Raw genomic sequence first — 23409 nt, 5'->3', positions numbered from 1 at the left:
TTATGGTCAGTGACCTCTGCCTTAACTCTTGCTCATCTTGTAGACACTCTTCCACAAGTGACAGTGGAGAAAAGGACTGCACTTTGCTTCTCAGTACTTACTTTCCCCAGAGGAAGAGCATTATGAGAGAGAAATCTAATTTCCCCTAAATGGGTAACAGTTATACCATTTTTTTCCAATTATCCATTCTCTCATCCCACTTTTTAAATTAATAGACTTTGTTTTTTAGAGAGGTTTTAGGTTTACCAAAAACTTGAACAGAAAGCACAGAGTTTCCGTTTTCCCTCTCCCCCTCCCAGTTTCCCCTACTAGTAACATCTTGCTAATACAAGTGTGATACATTTGTTATAATTGATGAGCCAATATTGTTACATTATTATTAACCATAGTTTACATTAGGGTTTTTTCTTAGTGTTATACATTCTGTGGATGTTGACAAATGTATAATGACGTGTATCCACTGTTACACTATCATACAAAATAGTTTCACTGCCTTAAACATTGCCTTCTTACCACATTTTTGAAATAGTATCTTTATGATACATCAAATTCCTGCTTAGTGTAGATCCCTCACATTTCTTAGGTTTACTTCTTAACATTTAATTATTTTGTTGCTGCTATGATGGGTTGTTTTGGTTGTTTTTTCTGTTTTCTCATTTGTGTTTTTTTATGGCTTACTGCTCACATATAGGTTAGCTAATTGCTTTTTCATATTTATCTTATTTGTGTCTAGCCATCTTTTCATTTAGTTCTACAAGTGTTAGGTTTATTTATCTTTATTTTCTTACTGATTTTGTTACCAAAAAACCCAGGTTCGGCTACTTGTTGCTTGAAAAGCCAATACTCAAGGGAGGAATTTTGATTGGAAAGGAATATGAGCTTTATTCAGGAGGCTGGCCATCTGGGGAGAAGGGAAACTCTTGTCTGAAAACCAATTCTGACTATTCTGCCTAGTCCAAAGAGTTTTAAAGGAACTTTAGGGCATTTAATCAATAAAAAGAGAGCACAGTGGCCTGTAACCCTTCCTGATTGCATGCAGACTTGATGCCAGCTACAGACATCATCATCACAGTGCCAGGAGGTTGTGTATTGGTGCCCCAGGGGGAGGTTGTGCAAGAGGATTTGGTTCTTTCTAGGGAACAATGTATAACCTGTAGATATACAAAGAAAGGCTTAGTTAATCACATGGGCTAAAAGTGCTTTCTGAAACTTAAAGACTACTAAGTTGGCCAGAGGGGCTGAGGTATCAGCTTCAATTTGGGTAAAATTTCCAGAACAATAATTGAAAAAAGTAGTGACAGCATGTTTCTTAGATGAGAATGCCTCTTCTGTGTCGACATTAAACGTGATGTTTGCTCTTTCTTTGTTGTTGTTTTTTTTTTAATTTATTTTTTAATGTTAATTATTCTAAGAGACAGTGTGAGCAGGGGAGGGGCAGAGAGAGAGGGAGACCCAGAATCTGAACCAAGCTCCGAGCTGCCAGCACAGAGCCTGACTGAAGGCTCAAACCCACAAACTGTAACATCATGACCTGAGCCAAAGTCAGACACTTAACTGAGTGAGCCACCCGGGTGTTTCCTCTTGACTCGAATGATCTTCGTTATACAGATGCATCATTTTCTTTATTAAAGAGTATGAAAGGAAATGAATGTTTAATTTTGCCATCTAGTGAAGTTTTTCTACATGAGGTTTTTCTCTTTTAACCTGTATATATGCTGAATTATATTAAAGAATTATTGTTCTTGAACCCTCCTTGCATTCCTAGAACAATATTTGACTAGTAACACTTCTGAATTCACTCAGCAACTATTTGACAGATCTCTAAGTCTCTAAAAGAAGAAAAAGGTGCAAAGAAAATGTGACCAAAATAGCAACTGGTATTTAAAGAAAAAAAGAAGATGGGGCGCCTGGGTGGCTTAGTCGGTTGAATATCCAGCTCTTGATTTCAGGTTCATGTCATGATCCCAGGGTCATGGGATTGAGTCCCACATCAGGCTCCACACTGAGCGGAGAGCCTGCTTAAGATTTTCTCTCTCTCTCTCTGCTTCTCTATCAAGAAGAAAAAGAAGAGAAAAGAAAAAAAGCAAGGAAGCATAATAAGTAATGTAAAAGAACATGGCATATGTAAGATGAAACATAAGTTATCAGTAATAAATATGAAGATTAAACTAAATCTGACTTAAAGTAATCTCAGATGGGGGTGGGGGTGCTGAGTGGCTCAGTTAAGTAACTTCAGCTCAGGTCATGATCTCACAGTTCATTAGTTCTCGCCCCTCATTGGGCTTGTGCTGACAGTGCAGAGCCTGCTTGGGATTCTCTCTTCTGTTTCTGCCCCTCCCCCACTTGTGCATGTGCTCTATCTCAAAATAAATAAAACTTAAAAAAAGAAAGTAATCTTAGATGGTGAGAATTTTTAATTAAATCACCTAAATCTATCAATTTATGAGAGGCTAAAAATTCAAAAGCTGAAAATAATAAATACAAAAATGTAACAAATATGGGGGAATATAAACAAAAAAATTACAAGATTTTTTTGTTTTGTTTTGTCCAGTGAACATGTATTGTTCAAAAGGTAGTTCTGTGTAAGTTTGTCCTCAGTTCATATAGATAGTACTTGTTATCTTTCATACTGTCTAACGTAATGCAAGTCTCTGTCTTCCGGTTTTCTGTGGTTACACTCTTCCCAATAGGAGCCTCTCTCTTTAAGTCAGTCCTATCTCTTGTTAAAACCCATTAATCTACTGTAGTACAGTCAGATGCACAATTTGGATACAAAAAGTTCCTCCCTTTCCTTCTACAGCATTAATATCTAGCTGGAGATTAATCTTAGAGAAGACTGAATTGCTTTGCAGAGATCTGATTTCTTTAACTTTCTTCAGTGCCTGTAAATTCATTGCCACTAGAACTCCCTGTTGCTGAGTGTATATTTTGAAAAGGTTTTTGGCTCCGTTTCCATACAGTTCTACATCTTCTGGAACTTCCTGTCAGCAGCCATAGACCCCTCCCTTATCTGATTTGCTGTTCTCTATCAGTGTTCTTTTTCTCTCCCACCTTTCCTTCTTTTCCTTCCACCTTTATTTTTCTTTCTTGCTTTTGAGCAACTAGATCAGTTTCTCTTGGTGGTAACCAAATATTTGGCTTGGTTTTGCTATCTGGTATTTTTGGTGTGGTATGTGGCAAAATCACCTGAAAGCTGACCAAAGGAAATAAAAATTTTAAACTTTGAGACACTATTGGGATAACAATGGCTTTAACTATAAATAATCTGCATATAATTTCTAAGCGATAGACCATAGGCCTTATTTAAAAAATCTTCACATAGCTGTAAAAGTGAAATTTTGTTTCTCTCTTACCCAACTATAAAATATAAATAAAGCCCATTTCTTTTCTTGTTCTAAGCATTACCATCTCATCTGGTAATGAGAGTATCAGAAACTGTATTAATAGTTTTAGTAAGTATTTAAAATTTACAAAAGGCCACATCCTCTGAGCTACTAACCCGACATTTAGATATGTGATAGATTTTCTTTTACTCTGATAACATTATTTTCCTCATATTCCCAGTGCCTAAGAGAGTGCCTAATATATCGCAATCATCAAATTTTCTCTGAGACTAACCTGGAGGTTATATATGTAACATCATTAAGAAATTGAAATTTTGTTTGACAAAAAAGATGTTTTTTTCTTTGAAATTCATGTTTAAGGGTTCCAATAAACCTTAAATTTTTTCTTTAATATTTCATTTCCTCAGCATCGTAAGTATGTAATCTGACTCTGGCTTCTTTCAGCAATCTAGAGTGATACCATTTTTGCCTTGGTTAGAGATCACAATATAAAAGTGGTTGGTATCCAGCTAGTCAGAAATGCATTTGAGAAAAGTGTTACTTAAGGAAAGAGTGCTGAATGGTCATTTGCTTCGTCCACTCTGTGTATTCTGAGTTGTTTCTGTGAAGGTTACTTTCTTGGGAAATACAGCGTGCACACTGCATCTCAAAACAAATAGATAATTTAAAAAGCCCAGATTGTTCTGTTTGAGAAACCATCAAGGACATTGCTCCTGTGTCATTTAGTGTCCCCTTAAAATTTTACCATGAGAAAACCCTTAAGAATTTGTGTCAGGAAAAAAAAATGGTTTCCCTAACAGATTAGTAGAATACTTCTTTTCTGATTGTAAAGATCTTTTTTTCTGTTTTTACTACTGGGAAACTCAATAGCACATTTTGATACAGCAAATCATGATAGCACCTCTCTAAGGTCTTCCTAAATAGGTCTTATAAACAGATTCTGTGCTGAAAAAAGACTGGATTTGAACAGAAAATAGAGATAAAACCTTTGGCAAGCACCAGTTTTATATGTGTGCTAAGCCAGGCCCAATGAGCCCCTTTTAATTTCATTTATTTTTCTCTTGACTAGAAAACGTTGTGTGATGTGATCCTTATGGTCCAGGAAAGAAAGATACCTGCTCATCGAGTTGTTCTTGCAGCAGCCAGTCATTTTTTCAACTTAATGTTCACAAGTAAGTATCTTAAAGTAATAAAACATGTTATTTTTTCCATGAGAATGACTTAGAGTCTAAATTAAAATATCTTTCCAGTACCTGGGTGGCTCAGGCAGTTAAGTGTCCAACTCAGTTTCGGCTCAGGTCATGATATCTAGGTTTCATGAGTTCAAGCCCCACTTGGGGCTCTGTACTGATGGTGCAAAGTCTGCTTGGGATATTCTCTCTGTCTATCTCTCTGTCTCAAAATAAACTTAAAATTTTTTTTAAAAGAAGAAAATATCTTTCTAAAGCCCTTAAGATATTAAGGCCATAAAACATTGAAGAGATTGGAAAGGGGTTATGATGATGTTTGATCAAAACAAAAATGTCCTTTCACTAGCACTAGAGGCCCAAGGGCTTTATTGATGGAGATGCAGTTTCTAGTTGAACAATTGTCATTGTTCTCATAGATTGGCTCCAGTTATATCAGATGTAGTTTTGCTCACAGCAATTTAGAAGAGTGCCACTAAGTCATTTTAGAAGTTGGGGAAATACTAAATCTAGGTTTATGTATCTCTGTTTACTTGGCCCTTTTTGTTTTTTTAAAGAAGTACACTAATCCACTAATTTCTTACCTTATTTTAAGACACATTAAGTGTGGAGAATTAATTTGCATTTGTTATAGGAATGTTGGGCCTCCTGGGATCTTTATTAACAGAGAGCTCTCTGTCCTGTTATTCTTCTCCACATTTAACATGGCCTGGAATGATCTGGTCCTCAGTTAACCTGGTGATAGTAGTCATGTCATTTATATTTCTTCTTTTCATTTTAGCTAACATGCTTGAATCAAAGTCCTTTGAAGTTGAACTCAAAGATGCTGAACCTGACATTATTGAACAACTTGTGGAATTTGCTTATACTGCTAGGTAAGTTAAGAAGGATCATTTCTGTTGTGGAGGAGTAAGGTTGGGATCTACTAGGGCAGAGCATTATCTTGACAAATTGATGTGCTCCAAATTCTTCGACAGGAAAAACCATAAGGATGGGGAAGTTTGAGGAGCTTATGCCATACTCATGCAAGCAAGGACCAAAAAGTTTAATTTTTTGTTTAATTTCAGGAGCTAGTAGGATACATTTTACAAAGCATTATTTAAGTAATAAAAAATTATAGGAAATTAAATTCACTTTAACTTCTTTGCAGAATTTCTGTGAATAGCAACAACGTTCAGTCTTTGTTAGATGCAGCAAACCAGTACCAGATTGAACCTGTGAAGAAAATGTGTGTTGATTTTTTGAAAGAACAAGTTGATGCTTCAAATTGTCTTGGTAAGAAGTCATATTCCTATTTAAAATAAAAACCAAAACAAACTTTAATGTGCATTTTAATAAAGGAAAAAAAAAGTGTCATTCTAAGTGTCCTCATTTAATTTTAAAGACATTGTCCACTAGAAAATACACTTAAAATACATTTTAAGAGACATTTAGGGAGATGCCTATTAACCCGGGCAGGAACGAGCCCATTAAAATTTCCAAAATATAAAATAGCTTTAATAATGAGTTTTTTTGTATCTAGAACAAAAAGTAAGGATTGCGTCTGGTGGTGGTGTGGTAATGTCATAAACATGAATATTTACCTTTGTTGCAGTACTTAGATTGGTCTGTCATAGACGAGAAAACAGGTTGTGTATACTACCTGAGGTCTTAAAGCTAGTATGTGGAGGAGCTGGAGTTGGAATTCAAGTCCTCTTGTTCTTAACTACTGTCCCATGTTGCCTCTCCACGTTATTAAATATGTTATTGTATACTAGAACACTTAAAAATCCTAGACTATAAATTAAGATACTGAATAAGAGACTGCTATAGCACTCTATTTTATTTTTTTAAGTCTTTATTTATTTTTGAGAGAGAGGTCAGTTGCAAGCAGGAGAGGGGCAGAGCGAAATCCCAAGCAGTCTCCATGCTGTCAGCGCAGAGCCTGATGCGGGCTCAAACTCACGAACCATGAGATCATGACCTGCACTGAAACCAAGAGCCAGACAGACGCTTAACCGACTGAGCCATCCAGGTGCTCCAGCACTCTATTTTAAAGCCATTAATAAAGTATTTTATATTTCATGTCAGGAAAAGCAGAAATAGTTGATCAGAGTTTTCCAAGGTGTGATATGGTATGCTTTCCACTGTGAAATAATCTTTAGTGGCACATAAATGAACATCCAGGTCTTTGTAGTGATATTTTCTTACCCTTGCTGTGATTCAGAGGAGAAAAGAATCAGGGTAGGAGTCCTAGGAAGGCAGGGAGGAGAGGAAAGCTGAATCAAGGACAACCAATGCAAAGATTTTTGACATATGAGAGAAGATGAGGGGTGCTGACAAGCCAACAGCTGGGCAAAGGGCTCCTGGAGATACATGAGAAGTTTGCAAGCCTTCTCTTTCCCCCGTTTTTCTAGGCTCCCCTCTAGTAATGAACTAGACAGTTCATTACTCCCATCTGTCACACACCCCTACTGTGAATGCAGAGCAAAAGATCTTTGTAGGCAGGTAAATAGGAAGCAGAATAAATTTTAGGGAGGGATAAAAGGCAGGCAAAGGGGATGGGAATGAGTTTGTGGCTGGTATCCAAAAAAGGAAATGGACCAAATGGAACAGGACAGGTAATAGCTATGCAGGTGAATACACTGGTGGAATTTATTTTAAAGGTGGTTGTAGGTCACAAACGAAAAGACCCATATATTAGGAAATAAAAGGCCAGTCTCTAATCTCATCTGTGCAGCAGAGACACTCTGGAATGAGTCCCTCTATTTCTCTGGGGCATAGTTTGGGGCTCCATTCATCAATAAAATTTATATTCTGAGATTTTACTTATTTCCCCTTATATAAATATGTAGTCTCACAAAATTTATTATAAAAAGAATTCAAAGGAGTTTTTGGAAGATGATGGCTTAAGTACTTCTCCTTAACTCCCTAGCACTCTAAACTTCCAACCAGCAGATTCAACTAGAAAGAAAAACAGCCAGAGTAGGGAGTGGATATGGTGGAACCTGGAGCAAGTTTGTGCTAATCTCATTTTAGGTTTTGGGCTTCTGAGGAGACCACTTGGGAGTGTTACTTCTGGATGCCTTCTGGATCATTGTTTTCAAGAGAGGAAGGATGGTGTAGCAGCCTAGAAGGGAGCCTGATTCTCTAAGCCGGGGTAAAGATAGTGGCCCATCAGTTGAGCCAAGTGCAGCTACTCTCAGTACCCAAGGGAACTGCTGCAGCCTGCATTCTTTTTAGCCCTGGGGTGGCTCTCCCTGTGAACTGATTAGAGAACTCCTTTGTTCTCTGCTGCCCCAGAGATCCCAACAAGCTTATTTCCATGAATTCTAAAGGCACCCATAGTATCTGATGGAAGTGGGCAAAGATATCATACCAGGTTAAAGGAAACCTGCTAGTTCGAGGACAGAAATCAAGTTAAACAGCCAAAATGAATGGCTCCTGTAGAAATTTTCATTTAAGAAATGGAGGAGACCTTAAATAGAAAGGAAAGCCATGATTTTCCATAAAATTCAATTGAATTGAAAAACAGAATGGATATTCCTAAAAATCAACCTAAAGAAAATAAAACAGAGAAAACTGCCTTATGATAACAACACAAAAATGCAAAGAAATGGAAATCATTAGTGAAAAACATAAAAGACCTGAAAGGAAGATATGGGACACTGATGTGAAGTAGGGATTCCACAAGGAACAAGTGGAGGAAAAGTGATATCAAAGAAATCGTAAAAGAAAACTTATTTGAGACTTAAAAAACTTGAACTTTCACACTTATACCAAGTACCAGACCTGATGGAGTGAGATTTTCCTCTCCTAAACATATCCTAGTGATATTTTTTCACCTCCAAAATCAAGAGAGAACTTTTTATTTTTTTTAATGTATGTTTATTTTGAGAAAGAGAGTGAGCATGAGTGGGGGAGGAGCAGAGAGAGAACCCAAGCAGGCTCCGTGCTGTCAGTGCAGAGCCTGATTGGGGCTCAGTCTCACCAACCAAGAGATCATGACCTGAGCCAAAAGTTGGACGCTTAACCAACTGAGCGCCCCGGGTGCCCCAAGAAAACCATTTGACGTGATAAAAATGTTCTGGCACTAGATAGTGGTGATGGTGACACAACATGGTGAATGCACTAAATCACTAATGGTAAGTTTTATGTTGCATGTATTGTATCTTAATTTTTTAAAGTATAATAAAAAGAATTTATAAGTTTTTAGAAAGGGTATGTATGATAGGTTACCAGAAATTGGTCACAAATTCTTTTCATCCTTGTATGTATACCCCTTATATATGTGACTGTAGCTCTTCCATCAAGAAGTGGAGTCTTTTTCGAAACCCTTGTAATCTAAGCTTGGCCATGTGGCTTGCTTTAGCCCATGGGACATTTGCAAATGTGACATGAGCAAAAGCTTAAATGTGCTTTGGGGCTTGCCCTGCTTTGCTGCTGGGGACTCTTCTGCCATCATGAAAAGAAAATTAGAGACCATTTGGGACACAGATGAGTTATACTAGCTGATGTTCCCTTCACCAACCAGCTTGCCTATTACCAAGTATGTGAATGAGGCCAATCTAGACTATACAGTCCCCACTAAGCAACCAGCTGGCTGCAGAGATTAAACCAGCCCGGGTCAAAAGAACCACCCACTTGACCCATAGAAGTGCATTGTTATCTTGAGCCACTAAGTTTTGGTGTTGTTTTTCCTGCATCAACAGGTAATTAACATAAAAGTTTACTTAGAAAAGGAGAATCTGAATGACATTAATTTTTTATCTGCAACAGGAAGTTAGAAGACCACAGCATTAGATATGCAAATCATAGAGAAAAAAAGAATTACATTTAAAAACATTGTTCATTTGAGATATTGCAAAGACACAATGTATAATCCACCTGGAGCCTTCTGAGAAAAGTATTGGGGGAACTACTACAGCAAAGTATGGTAAAGATCTCAAGATAGGGATATGCTGCATCAGCTTCCTTAATTGCAAGCGAAATAAACTGACTTTGCTAGTTTAAACAGAAAAGGAATTTGTTGAAAGCTTTTGAGTAACTCAGAATTGGCTGGCTCAGCTCAGTTGGTGAAGCATGCAACTCTTGATCTTGGGGCTGTGAGTTCAAGCCCCAAGTGTGGCGTGAAGTTTACTTAAAATACAAAATTAAATACACAAAATTAAATACACAAAATTGCATAGAAATCTCAAATCAAGCTTAGTAAAAGTCTGAATTTGAACAACACAAACTTGTTTAGGTAGATATCACAGAGTGTTTTACTCAGTAATCAGAGAACACATACAGTTTTCAGACACCCCTGGAGTGTTTACAAATACTGATCAGCAACCACAGAAAATCTGGAGCACCTAAAAGAGAAGAGACACAGTCTACATCCACTGATTACAGTGCAATAAAGCTGTGAACTAACCTCAAAAGGAAAGCTGTTTCCTCCCACTCCATTCTGAACACTAGATATTTAATTGAGAAATTTAGAAAAATATTTTTAAAGAGGTGTTAATGAACTTACAGGCCAAATAGAAATATATGACAATATGTACAGAAAAAAAACAACCCAAACCTTTAGAATGTGACCAAAGTATTCCTTTTTAAAAAAAAAAAAAAAAAAAATTTTTTTTAATGTTTATTTTTGAGAGAGAGTGAATATGCAGGAGGGGCAGAAAGGGAGAGGGATACTGAGGATCCAAAGGAGGCTCTGCACTGACAGCAGAGAGCCCGATGAGGGGCTCAAACCCACAAACCATGAGATCGTGACCTGAGGTGAAGTCAGATGCTTAACCGACTGAGCCACCCAGACACCCCAGTGATCAAAGTATTTCTTAGAAGAGAATTTGTAGTCTTAAAATATTTTCCAAATAAATGCATTTATTTTTATCTTTCCTTGACTGAGTATTCTACTCAAAGAGATAGGAAAAAAACTTTAAACACCTAATGAAAGTAGAAGAAAATCTCTTTCAAAGCAAAATTAATAAAATGGAAAAAGAACACTAATAGACTGTAGACTTGGCCAGAGAAACAAAAGCTAATTATTTCAAAAAATGGTATAAAATAGTAAACAAGTCTAATCAAGAAGGAAAGATCATAGAACAAACAACAAGAATTAGAAAAGGTCAAAGAAACAACAAGATATGAACACAAAAGAGAAATAGTCAAAATTGTCTTTAAAAGTTGAAAACCCAGAAATAGAAATGTTGAAAAGGTAAAGATTTGTTCCCAACGAATGCTCCAGGTTTGATGGTTTTATGTGTTAATTCTACCAAGCTTTCAAGCAATAGATTAATTCTGTATTACTTAAATCCAGTGGACATGGATAGAAAACTTTACAGCTCATTCTACAAGGGTAGGATTATTGAGATGCCAGGATTGGACAGATAACACACACGCACAGATGTGATTTTAGTTTCAATTAGGAACAATGATTTATGGGGCCTGTGGGTGGCTCAGTCGGGTAAGCATCTGATTTAGGCCCAGGTAATGATCTCACGATTCATGAGTTCAAGCCCTGCATCGGGCTCTGTGCTGACAGCTTGCGGACGGAGCCTGCTTCGGATTCTGTCTCCCTTTCTCTTTGCCCTTCCCCCACTCGCACTCTGTCTCTCTCTCTCCAAAATAAACATTTAAAAAAAAATTTTAATAATATAAATTCCTTAAAAATAGCAAATTGAATCCAATGAATATATTTTTAAAAATAATACTTTACCAAAAAAAAAATATATTGTTTGTAATACTTTACCACCCTGGTGTGAGATGTTGACAATGGAAGAGATTATTTATGTATAAAACAGAAGTATATGGGAACTCTGGTTTCTACTAAATTTTGTTGTGAACCTACAACTGCTGTGGAAATTAAAGTTTGTTAATTAAAACAATAATACTTTGTGACCCAGTAGGATTGACTTCAGAAATGTCAGAATGATTGAATGCTTAAGAATCTAACATAATTTAATATACTACCAAGCTATAGGAAAAAAACATAATCATAGCAGCAGATACTGAAGGCACTTTTATATTTCCATTACCCATTCCTGATTTAAAAAAAAAAAAAAAAACTCTTCCACTAGAAATAGAATATCTAATTAACCTGTGTCTGAAGCCAATAGCAAATATTCTTTACATGGAAAGATGCTACTATTCAACTTTTGCTGGAGGTGTCCATTAATGCAATCAGTGAAGACAAAATAAGGTAACAGTAAAAGCTTCCTTATCAGGCATAATCAGAACATTAGTTGGTTGTCTAATTTAAAATGTCATTAAAACAATGAGTGGTTAAATAAGAGAGGTTCTGCTGTAAAGGTGTTTAATGTAGTATGTAAGTATACCAATCTTCCAGTCTTTGACTGTGAGGCCCAAACCTAGTCTGTCAGTATTGATCCATGTCATGTCTTAAATAAATCACACCAATAATATATATAATTTTTTTTTTTTGGTTCCTTGAAATGAATTGAGAACTTAGTCTGAGTATAGAATCCCCTTAGAATTTTGCAGTATTTTTTCATATCTCACCAGTTGTCTTGGTCATATGCCTAATCTGAGCTTTTCTCAAGTTTGTCTGAAATCTGAAGATTAGTTTTCATAGAAACAACTTTCTTTTCACATTCATATTTTATTGAAAAGCATGATATTTAATTGGGTTGCATAAATACAGAAAATTCAACTGCCAGAAATTAGTTAATAAATATTGGTTCTTGGTGAAGATACCCTCTCTCTGTTGGGAGCATAGATACAAGCTATAGCAGACTGCTCACCATGAGCATCTAGTATGCCATGGCATTGGTTGGTATTAGATAATAGCAGTTAATCTGACAAGTTCATTACCAGGCATCAGTTATGAGAACCTCTGTGATATAAATGCGAAAGTATCAAAACTCATTATCTTAAGGCAACATGAGTTTAAACAGAAAATCAAAAATAATGAACTGAAAAATATTCAACCTCTGACTTTGAAGGGGGGCCTGCAACAAAATCACACACAATAATCAGTGGATTTATTTAGAAGGGGGATTGGCCAACTTTTTCTGTAAAGGGCCAGATAGTTAAATATTTTAGACTTTGTATGCCATGCACATGTCACACGTGGTCCTTGTCACTTCTTTTCCCTCTCCCTCTGCCCCACTTTTTTTTTTTTTTTTTTATGACCCTTTAAAACCATGAAAAATATTTTTAGCTGCTGACCAGCTGGTTGTGGGCTGGATTTAGCTCATGGACAGTACTTTACAGATTCCTGAAACAGAACATTAATAGCCAATTGGGGAGACATTCCCTCTCAAACAAAAATATAGAATAGCTAGGAAAAGGCTGAATGGGAAATGTATGAGGTTTATATAAAGAAATCTGTGTTAATTATATTGAAAATCATAAAAAAATCTGAGTAAATGGAGATACATGTCATGTTCCTAAGAGGAGCTCCTCTTGTGTTGCGGAACAGTCTCCACAGTAATCCAGAAATGCACTGCAGTCCTAAGTAAAATTATACCAGGATTTTTACAGTAGAATGTTATAAGCTTATTTTTATATTTATTTACAAGAGAAAAATGTTTAACAGCCAACAAAAATTTGAGAAAACATTGAAGGGGCTTCTCCTACAAAGTATCAATATTGGCCATACTTAATTCAGCATAGCATAGGCATAGGAATAAACCAGTAGAACAGAGAAGGATTCAGATTTGTTAAATTCACTCAGCCTCATTTTTTTGTTTTCAATGTATGTTTGGGGATTTTTAAAGTGATTTTCTATTCATTTATTTTCTTTTGTGTTTAGGTATAAGTGTGCTAGCAGAGTGTCTGGACTGTCCTGAATTGAAAGCAACTGCAGATGACTTTATTCATCAGCATTTTACTGAAGTTTATAAAACTGATGAATTTCTGCAACTTGATGTGAAGCGAGTTACACATCTCCTCAACCAGGACACACTGACTGTGAGAGCAGAGGACCAGGTGACTAAATTGTCTTCTCACTTTTTTCTTAGTAAAATATCTTTTCTGATTTCTTATGTTTCACGTTTGGATACATGACAAGGAAAAGAATCATAGTAGGAGAGAATGTGTTCTTTACATTAAACAGAGTATTCCAAAGTCTTTTTCATAGGAAAAGTAAGTCTTGCGTGCTTGTAAGGCTTGCTCTTTGAGAGAGAGACCATTTGGTAGAAATAAAGCTATTGGGTACCATGGTAGGAAGAACAGTGCTTCCCCCCAAGGGTATCCACATCCTAATTGTCAGAACCTGTTGTGAATATGTTACCTTACATGGCGGTAGGACTTTGCAGATGTGGTTAAAGACTTTGAGATGGAGAGATTATCCAGGTGGGCCCAGTGTAATCTCAAGCGTCCTTAAATGTGGAAGAGGGAGGCAGAAGAGTCAGTGTCAGTGTGATGCAGTGTGAGAAAGACTTGGCTGGATATTGCTGGCTTTGAAGATGGAAGAAGAGGCTGCAAGCCAACGAATGCAGGAGGAGGCTGCTGGATTCTGAAAAAGGCAAGGAGATGCTTTCTCCTCTAGAGCCTTCAGGCATCCCCGCTGACACATGGATTTTGACCCATTGTGACCTATTTTGGATTCAACCTCCATAACTGTCAGATTAAACTGCCGGAGGTGTAAGCTGGGTGCAGGCATTTGGGAGCTGGGTGGACTAACACTTAGAAATGCAGTCATTCAATTATTCCCTGTTTTCAGTCCCACATCCTTCTCTGTATTTTATTTAATTTGTTAAATCAGCAGTAGCAAACTAATAGAGGTACTGTAGGATCATATGCTTTGAGTTACTTTTGTTCTCGAGATAAAAGATTAGCACTGGGCCATTTTTGTCCAGTCTTCTTCATGGCCCAGTGTATTATATTAGTCTACAAGTTGACAGGCTGGACCTGGAAGACCTGACTAGGGAAAAACAAACAAACAAAAATCTTAGTTCTGTGACCCATGACTAAAATTAACTGACTTATATGCATTATGGAAAGAGAATTAAAAATGTAACTAGTCTGAAGAAACCTGGCAAACATTATCTATAGATCATTATTATATCAAGCCTAATGAGCACTATTTATAGGATAATGCCGTCAGTGATAAGACACGTTGATATGCATGGCACCTCCGTAGTCTTCCTCCCAAAACACAGTGCTCCTAGTCTAATCATGAGAAAAACCTCAGACAAACCCAAATTGAGAGACATTTTACAAAATACCTTACCAGAACTCAAAACTGTCAGTCATCAGAAACAAGGAAAGTCAGCAAAACTGGTATAGTCCATAAGACCCTAGGTGACATAATGAGTAAATGTGATGTGCTCTCCTTTATGGGATTATGGGACAGAGAAAAAAATTAGATAAAAAACTAAAGTTTTTTTGGAAATACGGACTTTAGTTAATAATGGATCATTAGCTGTGATAAGAGTATCATACTAATGTAACATTTTAACAGCTGGGTGCAGGGTATATCGGAACTTTGTGTGCTATCTTTGTAGTTTTTCTGTAAATCTAAAACTTCTCCAAAATTAAGAGTTTTTTTTTTTTTTTTTAAATAGACCAAGTCCCATTAAAAATTAATTCATATGGAGGTCAGAACTTAGGCCATATTAACACCAATCCCAAATTAACTAATTTAAGTAACTCAAATGTGGCAGGTGTGTTTTCAGTGTGTCTGAACTAGTGATTTGTGGGGACACCTGACTGGCTCAGTCATTAGAACATGTGACTCTTGATCTCATGGCTATGAGCTCAAGCTGCATGGTGGGCATGGAAACAGTATAAAACTAACAATAACAATAAAAAACTAGTGATTCATAAATCAGGTTGTGTTGATGAACTTGGACAGGTAAATACAGTATTTTGAAAAAAATTCTTATATAATCTGTAATGTATTTTTTAAACATAGAATTCTTATAAAGTTTCTGGAATGTAGATAAGTCTATCAGTTCACAATTCAGGAATATCATATTGAAATAAAATCATAGATGAACTTCATTTCTCTCGGGATGGACATCCTCTTAGGAAATTAAAGTATTTCCGTGATACCAAGTAAACATATATTGACACTATCATTGACCAGTAGATTTATTTCAGTAGAAATGTACAACACAGCTCCTTCTGAAAAAAGGTTATATTTTGTTTCAAAAAATAAGTTCAATATCCTCCCTGTCATTACATTATATAGTAGTAATTCTAAAAAATATATTACCGACAAGATTCATTAGAGCAGTGTGTAAGCTGTTCTGAAGCACAGGCAAGTGTTGGGGAATGAAAGAAAATGTCTGATAAAATATTGGGAATAAGTGGTTGCGTCTTTATGAGATCCTCCCCTGACCTTCAGCGTGAGAGTAAACATAGGTAATTGGAAATGTTGCTGCCTTGTAAGAACTTTACTGTGCTGTTTTTCCCCCCTTAGGTTTATGATGCTGCTGTCAGATGGTTGAAATATGATGAACCTAATCGCCAGCCATTTATGGTCGATATCCTTGCTAAAGTCAGGTTTCCTCTTATATCAAAGAATTTCTTAAGTAAAACAGTACAAGCTGAACCACTTATTCAAGACAATCCTGAATGCCTTAAGATGGTGATAAGTAAGTTGCCTTAATACCCATTTATAACCTGATCCTGTAGGCAGTTTCTCATGGGCTTAAAACCCTTTAGAATGGATCAGACTCCATTCAAGACTTAGCTCTTTAATTCTTTTTTTTTTTTTTTTCAAGTTTGTTTGTTTGTTTATTGAGAGAGAGAGGGAGGGATTGAGAATGTCCAAGCAGGCTCTGAGCTGAGAGCACAGAGTCCAATGCGGAGCTCGAACCCACACACTGTGCTGAAACCAAGAGTCAGACACTTAACTGACCTAGCCACCCAGGTGCCCCAACACTTACCTGTTTTAGATTAATAATCCACTGGGGTTCTTAGCTGTCTACCTGGAGGAGACTTAGCCCCAGCCCTCATTTTATAGGAATGTGTATGATAGAAGGTAAAAATTACTTACGCCTTGTCTCCTTTTGTGTATAATAGCTTTCATGTACTTTGTGCCTAGTGTTTCCTTTTTATTTTACTCAGCCAAATAATATACTGTGATCACTTTTTTTTTTCCTTTTTGACCAGCCAACAACTGCCATATTTTGTCATTTACTTAGTTTTTCTTGGCTTGCAGGCTAAGTCCCAACCCCTCTGTAAAATGCTACTTAATAAAATTGTACAATTAAACAATCTGTTGCTTTTATTTCTTGTAAACATCCTTCATAGAGCCTTCTACGTATTCCAGTGTGGACTATTTGCACTCTAACCCTGAGACACTCTTCTTGTCCTGGAACTTCCCTTCTCTGCCATCCTGGGATGTCCTTTCACTCCTCTCCTTTGTTAGATCCACTGCCTTCCCGGACCTCAGGTCTTCCCCTTTTTTAATTCTCCCTGTTGAATGGAATGTATCCCATAACAGGTTCCTGAGAAAGAGTATGTCATCAGTAAATATTACGAGACTTGATGAATCTCCTGTATTTATTTTACCATAAAATGTTGAAGGATAGTTAAACTGGGCATATAGAATTATGTTGAAAATCATTTTAGAAAATTCAAGTTAGAATTTTGAAGGCATTGCTCCATTAACTAGCTGCCAGTGTTTTTCAGAAATCTGATGCCAGTCTGATTCTTTTATTTTTTATTCCTCTTTGTAATTTTTTTGTAATATCCCTGATGTTTTGGAGGTTCACAATAATGTAACTTTGTGTTTTTGTTTTTTGTTTTTTTAGTAATCATGTTGGACATTGTCTTTTCAATCACAAATTTCTCATTTCTCTGTTACTGGTATTGTGATTCTTCAATACAACTCTTGTCTCTGCTTCTCTGATCTGTCTTCCAGGAGACAGCCTTAATTTTTCTATCATCACTTTTATTTCAGCTATTATTTGTAATTTCTGTGAGTTTTTACTTATTCTCTAATTCCTTATTTCATGGTTGTAACACCTTATTCTGAAGTAGCATTATAGTGCCTTTCATGTTTATCTTGTCTGCATTTTCTGTATTACCTTTGAATTTTGTTTTTCTGTTTTTGTTGTTGGAAGCTTTTCTTAATGTGTTATCTGTGAGTCATATTTATAAGACTAAGTTATTAATAAAGCCAATAGCACTGTATATGTGAGTGGGCTCTTGGTTCTTGGCCTGAACTGTAGGGTAATCAGTGTAAACACACGTTTTTTTGTTTATTTTTGAGAGAGATAGCAAGCAGGGGAGGGACAGAGAGAGAGGGAGACAGAATCCCAAGCAGGCTCCACACCATCAGCACAGTGCCCGATGTGGGGCTTGAATTCACAAACTGAGATCGTGACCTGAGCCGAAATCAAGAGTCAGGTGCTTAACCGACTGAGCCACCCAGGTGCCCCAACACACATTTTGTTTTTAATTGAGGACCCCTCCAATGTTAGTATCTATAAATATTTTCTCAGATAGTTGGATACAGGCATTTGGGAGCTGGGTGGGGAATATTTTGATATGTAGACTTTCACTTAACCCTTGTTATCAGGCTCATACCCTTCTCTGTGTGATTCTCCAAAGACCAGTCATCATATATCCTACTTGGAGAAGGCATGGCAGGTTACTGGACTGTGCAGTAGGGAAAGGAAACCTGACAATTAAAGTGTTGTTTACTCACAATTTTAAAGCTCTCTTGTTTTCATCCCCACCCCACTTTCTGGGGGTACTTCCTATCTCCCATTATGAATCTTTCCAGGCTTCTGCAAGATAATTTGGCTTGCTTCTCATTGGTGTCTCCTTCCACAACCATCTCTTTTTCTTTTTCTTTTTCTTTTTCTTTTTTTTTTAATGTTTTATTTTTGAGAAAGACAGAGCACGAGCGGGGGAGGGGCAGAGAGGGAGACACAGAATCTAAAGCAGGCTCCAGGCTCTGAGCTGTCAGTACAGAGCCCGATGGGGGCTTGAACTCATAAGCTGTGAGATCATGACCTGAGCTGAAGTCAGACACTCAACCAACTGAGCCACCCAGGTGCCCCCACAACCATTTCAGGTTAACATTCTATCTGCTATATGTCTTCACTTACTGAGTTTCAAGGTTATATAGATCTTCTAGTATTATCAAAGGTAGAGTTTGTTTCTTGCTTCATTGTTGTTTGGGATGGCTTTCAAGAGAAGAAGAGAAAAAGGTCTTAAAACTGGCACATTCAGTCTCAAGTTCTTTTTATCGTTAAATCTGAATCAGTGTTTTTGTATTATTAATTCTGAATCTAATTTTAGGGATGTAGTTGGAAATGTCTTCCTTATTCCAAGGTAATTTTTTAATTTCATAAATTCTTGTCTTGTGCACTTAACGGATTTCTTATTTTCTCCTTTTTAAAAAAGTTGAAACCGGGGCGCCTGGGTGGCGCAGTCGGTTAAGCGTCCGACTTCAGCCAGGTCACGATCTCGTGACAAATGGCAGCCTTGTATTTTCCTTTCTGGAAATACCTTTAGTCCTAGTGGTGTGGATCTGGGTTCTGACTGGTTGGCTGTGTGTGTGTGGTACTAGATGGATATGAATAGAGTGGGTGTCTATAATTAAGACAGTACTTTCGTTTTCCTAAACTCTAAACTTTAATAAGCACCCATCAGTTTTTTTTTTTTTTTCTGAGAGTTTGAGGATTTTGGCAAATGTTGCTATAAGTGTTGTTTTAAAATTTAGTATGCATATTTAAGCTGTACAGAAAGGTATAAAAACTAATAATGAAAATATTCATGAACTTACCTAGCACCCTGAGAAGTCAGTACAGATGAAGCATCCAATGTGTTCCTCCCCAGTGACAGCTCACATTCTTCTACCTAGGAGGAAACAATAGCCCTGAATATGGTGTTTGATCAGCATGCAGTTCTTTACCATATATATAAGCAACATTTAGTATTGTTTTGCCTATTCCATATATATAAGCAACATTTAGTATTGTTTTGCCTGTTCCTAAATGCTACATGAATGGTATACTGTATGTATTCTTCTGCAACTTGCTTTTAATATATTTTTTTAATGTTTATTCTTGAGGGAGAGAGAGACAGTGAGAGTGGGGGAGGGGCAGAGAGCCAGGGAGATACAGAATCTGAAACAGGCTCCAGGCTCTGAGCTGTCAGCACAGAGCCTGATGCGGGGCTCAAACTCATGAGCCATGAGATAATGACCTGAGCTGAAGTCAGACGCTTAACTGACTGAGTCACCCAGGCGCCCCCTGCAACTTGCTTTTTTTTTTTTTTTAATTTTTTTTTTTTTTAACGTTTATTTATTTTTGAGACAGAGAGAGACAGAGCATGAATGGGGGAGGGTCAGAGACAGAGAGGGAGACACAGAATCTGAAACAGGCTCCAGGCTCTGAGCTGTCAGCACAGAGCCTGACGCGGGGCTTGAACTCACGAACCGCGAGATCATGACCTGAGCCGAAGTCGGGCGCTTAACCGACTGAGCCACCCAGGCGCCCCTACAACTTGCTTTTAAAAATACTTTCTAATTTCCGTTATGTTTTCTCTTGTGACCAATAAGTTTAGTAGAAGTATGCTTTTAAATGCCTTTGGTCATGGATTTTTAACTTAATTGCATTGTGGTCTAAGAATGTTATGATCAGATACCAGTTTTTTAATATTTATTGAAAGTTGTCAATATTTGTAAAGTTGTTTTGTATCTTTTATGACTAATTTTTTGGTCTAGTTAATTTATCAGTTACTGACAAAGTTGTATTATATTCACCCACTATAGTGGATTTCTCCATTTCTCCTGTAATTCTGTTAATTTTTCTATTCTATATTTTGAGGGTTCTAAATATGAGTTTAGAAATGTTATCTTCCTGGTGAATGCAACCTTTTATCATTATGTAATGATCTTCTTTTTCCCTAATACAGATTATTGCCTTTCTCTATTTTATCAGATATTTATATAACTAAACCACTTTTTATCTGGTTACTATTTTCTAAGCTTATATTTATGCATTCATTCTTTTCAAACATTTTGTGTCCTTATATTTTAGTTAGATCTCTTAAAAACAGCATATAGCTTTCTTTTCTTTTTTTTTTTTTTTAAATTTTTTTTTTTTTTAATGTTTATTTATTTTTGACACAGAGAGAGACAGAGCATGAATGTGGGAGGGTCAGAGAGAGAGGGAGACACAGAATCTGAAACGGGCTCCAGGCTCTGAGCTGTCAGCACAGAGCCCGACGCGGGGCTCGAACTCACGGACGTGAGATCATGACCTGGGCCGAAGTCGGACGCTCAACCGACTGAGCCACCCAGGCGCCCCTATTTTCTTTTTTAAACCCTTTCTTACTATCTTTTAACAGGTAAATTATATTCCATTTAATTTATTGTAAATACTATTATATTTTTAATTATTTCTAATACCTTATTTTGCACTTTTTGTTCATCCCAATTTTTCTATACTTTTTTAATCTCCTTTTGGGTTGAGGTTTATTCCCTTCATTTTTTCCTTCTACTGTTAGAGAAGTTTTATATTTTGTATCAATCTTTTTAATAGTTATCCTTTATATTTTAATATGTGTACCTTAAACATTAATATTTCTACCTGCTTCCATGGGCACCTGGGTGGCTTAGTCAGTTGAACTTGTCTGACTCTTGATTTCAGCTCAGGTCATGCTCTCATGGTTCGTGGGTTTGAGCCCCACATGAGGCTCTGCGGCTGGCAGCACGGAGCCTGCTTGGGATTTCTCTTTCCCTCTCTCTCTGCCCTCTCCCATTCGCACTGTCTCTGTCTCTCGAAATAGATGAATAAACTTAAAATATATATATTTCAGGGCACCTGGGTGGTGCATTCAGTTAAGCATCCAACTCTTGGTCGCAGCTCATGTCATGATCTCACAGTTTGAGAATAAGAGCCCCACATTGGGCTCTGCTCTGATGGTGAGGAGCCTGCTTGGGATTCTGTCTCTCCTTCTCCATGCCCCTCCCTTGCTTGTGCATGTGCACTCTCTCTCTCTCTCTCTCTCAAAATGAAAAAATAAACATAGATAGATTGATTTCTACCCTTCTCTAGAAGAAAACAAGGGTCTTAGGACATTTTAATTCAGTGTATCTCTTTAGGTGTTTTGTTGTTCTGTATTTTAGTTCTTTTTTTTTTTTTTTTAACTTTCCAAGTGGGACATTATAATTTTTTTTATAATTTTTGAAAAATATAGTTAGTGTTTAGATATATACGTTTACCAGTTTCTTTGCTCACCATTTCTTGTACCTTAGACCTTCCTTCTGAGATTATTTTCCATATTTCTACATATATGGTCTGATTGTAATAGCCATTGTAAACGATTATCTGGAAATGTCTTTTTATTCATCCTATTCTTAAATGAAAGATTAAGTGGGCGTATAATTCTAGATTGAATACTTGAAGGTGTTATTTCACCCTGCATCATTACTGTTGATCCCTGCTATTAGTCTAGTTGTCATTCTTTGTAGATGATCTGAATTTTTTCTGTGGCTTTTTACAAGAGCTTTTCTTTATTTGTGGTGTTTAGCACCAAATGTGTATAGGTGTTTATTTCTTTAGTTTATCCTGCTTGGTATTTGTTTTGTTTCCTGAGTCCAATGATCTGTGTTTTTCATCATTTGGAAAATTCTCAGCCATTTTTTTCTTCAAATAATGCCACAGCTTCAGGAATTCTTCAGTTAGAAATGTTGGCAGGTCTTGCCTTTGTGATTTCTAAACTTTCCATTCATCTTTGTCTCGTTGTGTTGCATTTGGGGTAATCCTTCAAGTCTGTATTCCAGTTCACTGATTCTTTCATCTATTTCTATTCTAGTCACTTGTTTAACTTATCCTTTCAGTTTTGAATATTACTTGATATTTCTTTTTTTTTCATAGCAGCCTGGTCATTTTCAGTGGCCTTTCTTTGCTCATGTTTTCAGTTCTTTTATTTCTGTAAACACCTTAAATATAGTTATTTTATGTTTTATGTTTGATGATACCAATATGTGAAGTCTTTGAAGACCAGATACTGCTATTTGTTGCTTGTTTTGACTCATTTCTGGTTGCTTAATTCCTTATGTGTTTTGTGATTTTTGTATTGTGAGCTTATATTTGTTTGATATTAATCTCCAAGAATATGGGGAGACCTGGGTTGTATTCCTGTGAGTCTTCCCTGCTCTCCTCAAGAGGAGAATAGTATTTGCTTTTGCCAAGTGCCCTGGGGCACAAAAATCCAAGACTACTTTGAATTTTTCTTGGCTTACAGTTTCCTAGATTTACAGATAGGTAAATTCAAACCTCAGCCATTACAAGGGCAGGACCATCATTATAAATTCTTTGTATAGAATGTATAAAGGAAAGGAAACTTTACCTCTACCTGGAGCTGAAATTTAAATAGGCAAAGTATTATTTCCCCATTCTGCCATAAGGCAGCTTAGTTTTTTGGCATTTTGTTTTGTTTTGTTTTGGCTCATCTTTTCATTAAAGGTATAACATGTCCAAGTGAATTGGCTTTAGGCAAATATCTCCGTTCCAACACCTTACTTGTATAAATCTAAGACCTTATCTTCTCTCCCTCATACAGCCAATAAAATAAATTTCTATGTTTCCGATATTATCAAAAGCCCTCAGAGTCGCTCCAGGGTCTCTAAATGCTTACCATTCTAGTGTTTAGTTTTCTCATTTTTCACCCTCTGATCTTGGCTGTGCATTTTTTTTTTTTTGCCACTTTAACTATTTTATTTTATTTTATTTTATTTTATTTTATTTTACTCTTTTTACTCTTTTTACTCTTTACTTTTTATTTTACTTTAAGTAATCTTAAGTAAGCCCAACATGGGGCTCAAACCCACAACCCAAAGATCGAGTTGTATGCCCTACCGACAAGCAAGCCAGGTGCCCCTTAGCAATGCATTTAAAACATAAAACGATGTTTTAACATTTATTATTTCCAGCATTAAAGTTATTTTGTTTTTGTGGAAGTCAAAACTG

At 36.6% G+C, this 23409-nt stretch overlaps 1 protein-coding gene and 1 long non-coding RNA gene across 7 annotated transcripts in view; one reads left to right on the top strand and one right to left on the bottom strand.

Moving 5' to 3' along the window:
- KLHL7 (kelch like family member 7) overlaps positions 1-23409 on the top strand; it is a 68997-nt gene that overhangs the window by 16914 nt on the left and 28674 nt on the right. For all 5 annotated transcript variants that reach the window (XM_058724834.1, XM_058724832.1, XM_058724830.1 and 2 more), the window contains 5 exons: positions 4414-4516; positions 5313-5406; positions 5682-5806; positions 13275-13450; positions 15891-16065. In XM_058724834.1, the coding sequence (XP_058580817.1) occupies positions 4438-4516; positions 5313-5406; positions 5682-5806; positions 13275-13450; positions 15891-16065 (649 nt within the window). In that variant the 5' untranslated portion in view covers positions 4414-4437. The remainder of the gene's footprint in view (positions 1-4413; positions 4517-5312; positions 5407-5681; positions 5807-13274; positions 13451-15890; positions 16066-23409) is intronic.
- LOC131509283 (uncharacterized) overlaps positions 9728-23409 on the bottom strand; it is a 49115-nt gene continuing 35433 nt past the window's right edge. The window contains exons 2-4 of one of the 2 annotated variants that reach the window (XR_009260406.1): positions 19215-19288; positions 18535-18612; positions 9728-9864 (exon numbers count right to left, since the gene is read on the bottom strand). This is a non-coding gene — a long non-coding RNA (uncharacterized LOC131509283). Of the gene's footprint in view, positions 9865-18329; positions 18613-19214; positions 19289-23409 lie in introns of those variants that run through there. The other variant, XR_009260405.1, reaches the window with a different exon arrangement.

This window comes from Neofelis nebulosa, chromosome 4 (assembly GCF_028018385.1).
Source record: "Neofelis nebulosa isolate mNeoNeb1 chromosome 4, mNeoNeb1.pri, whole genome shotgun sequence".
NCBI classification, from domain to species: Eukaryota; Metazoa; Chordata; class Mammalia; order Carnivora; family Felidae; genus Neofelis; species Neofelis nebulosa.
Note: the sequence above shows the minus strand (reverse complement) of the source record. Positions and strands in the feature narration are given on the sequence as shown.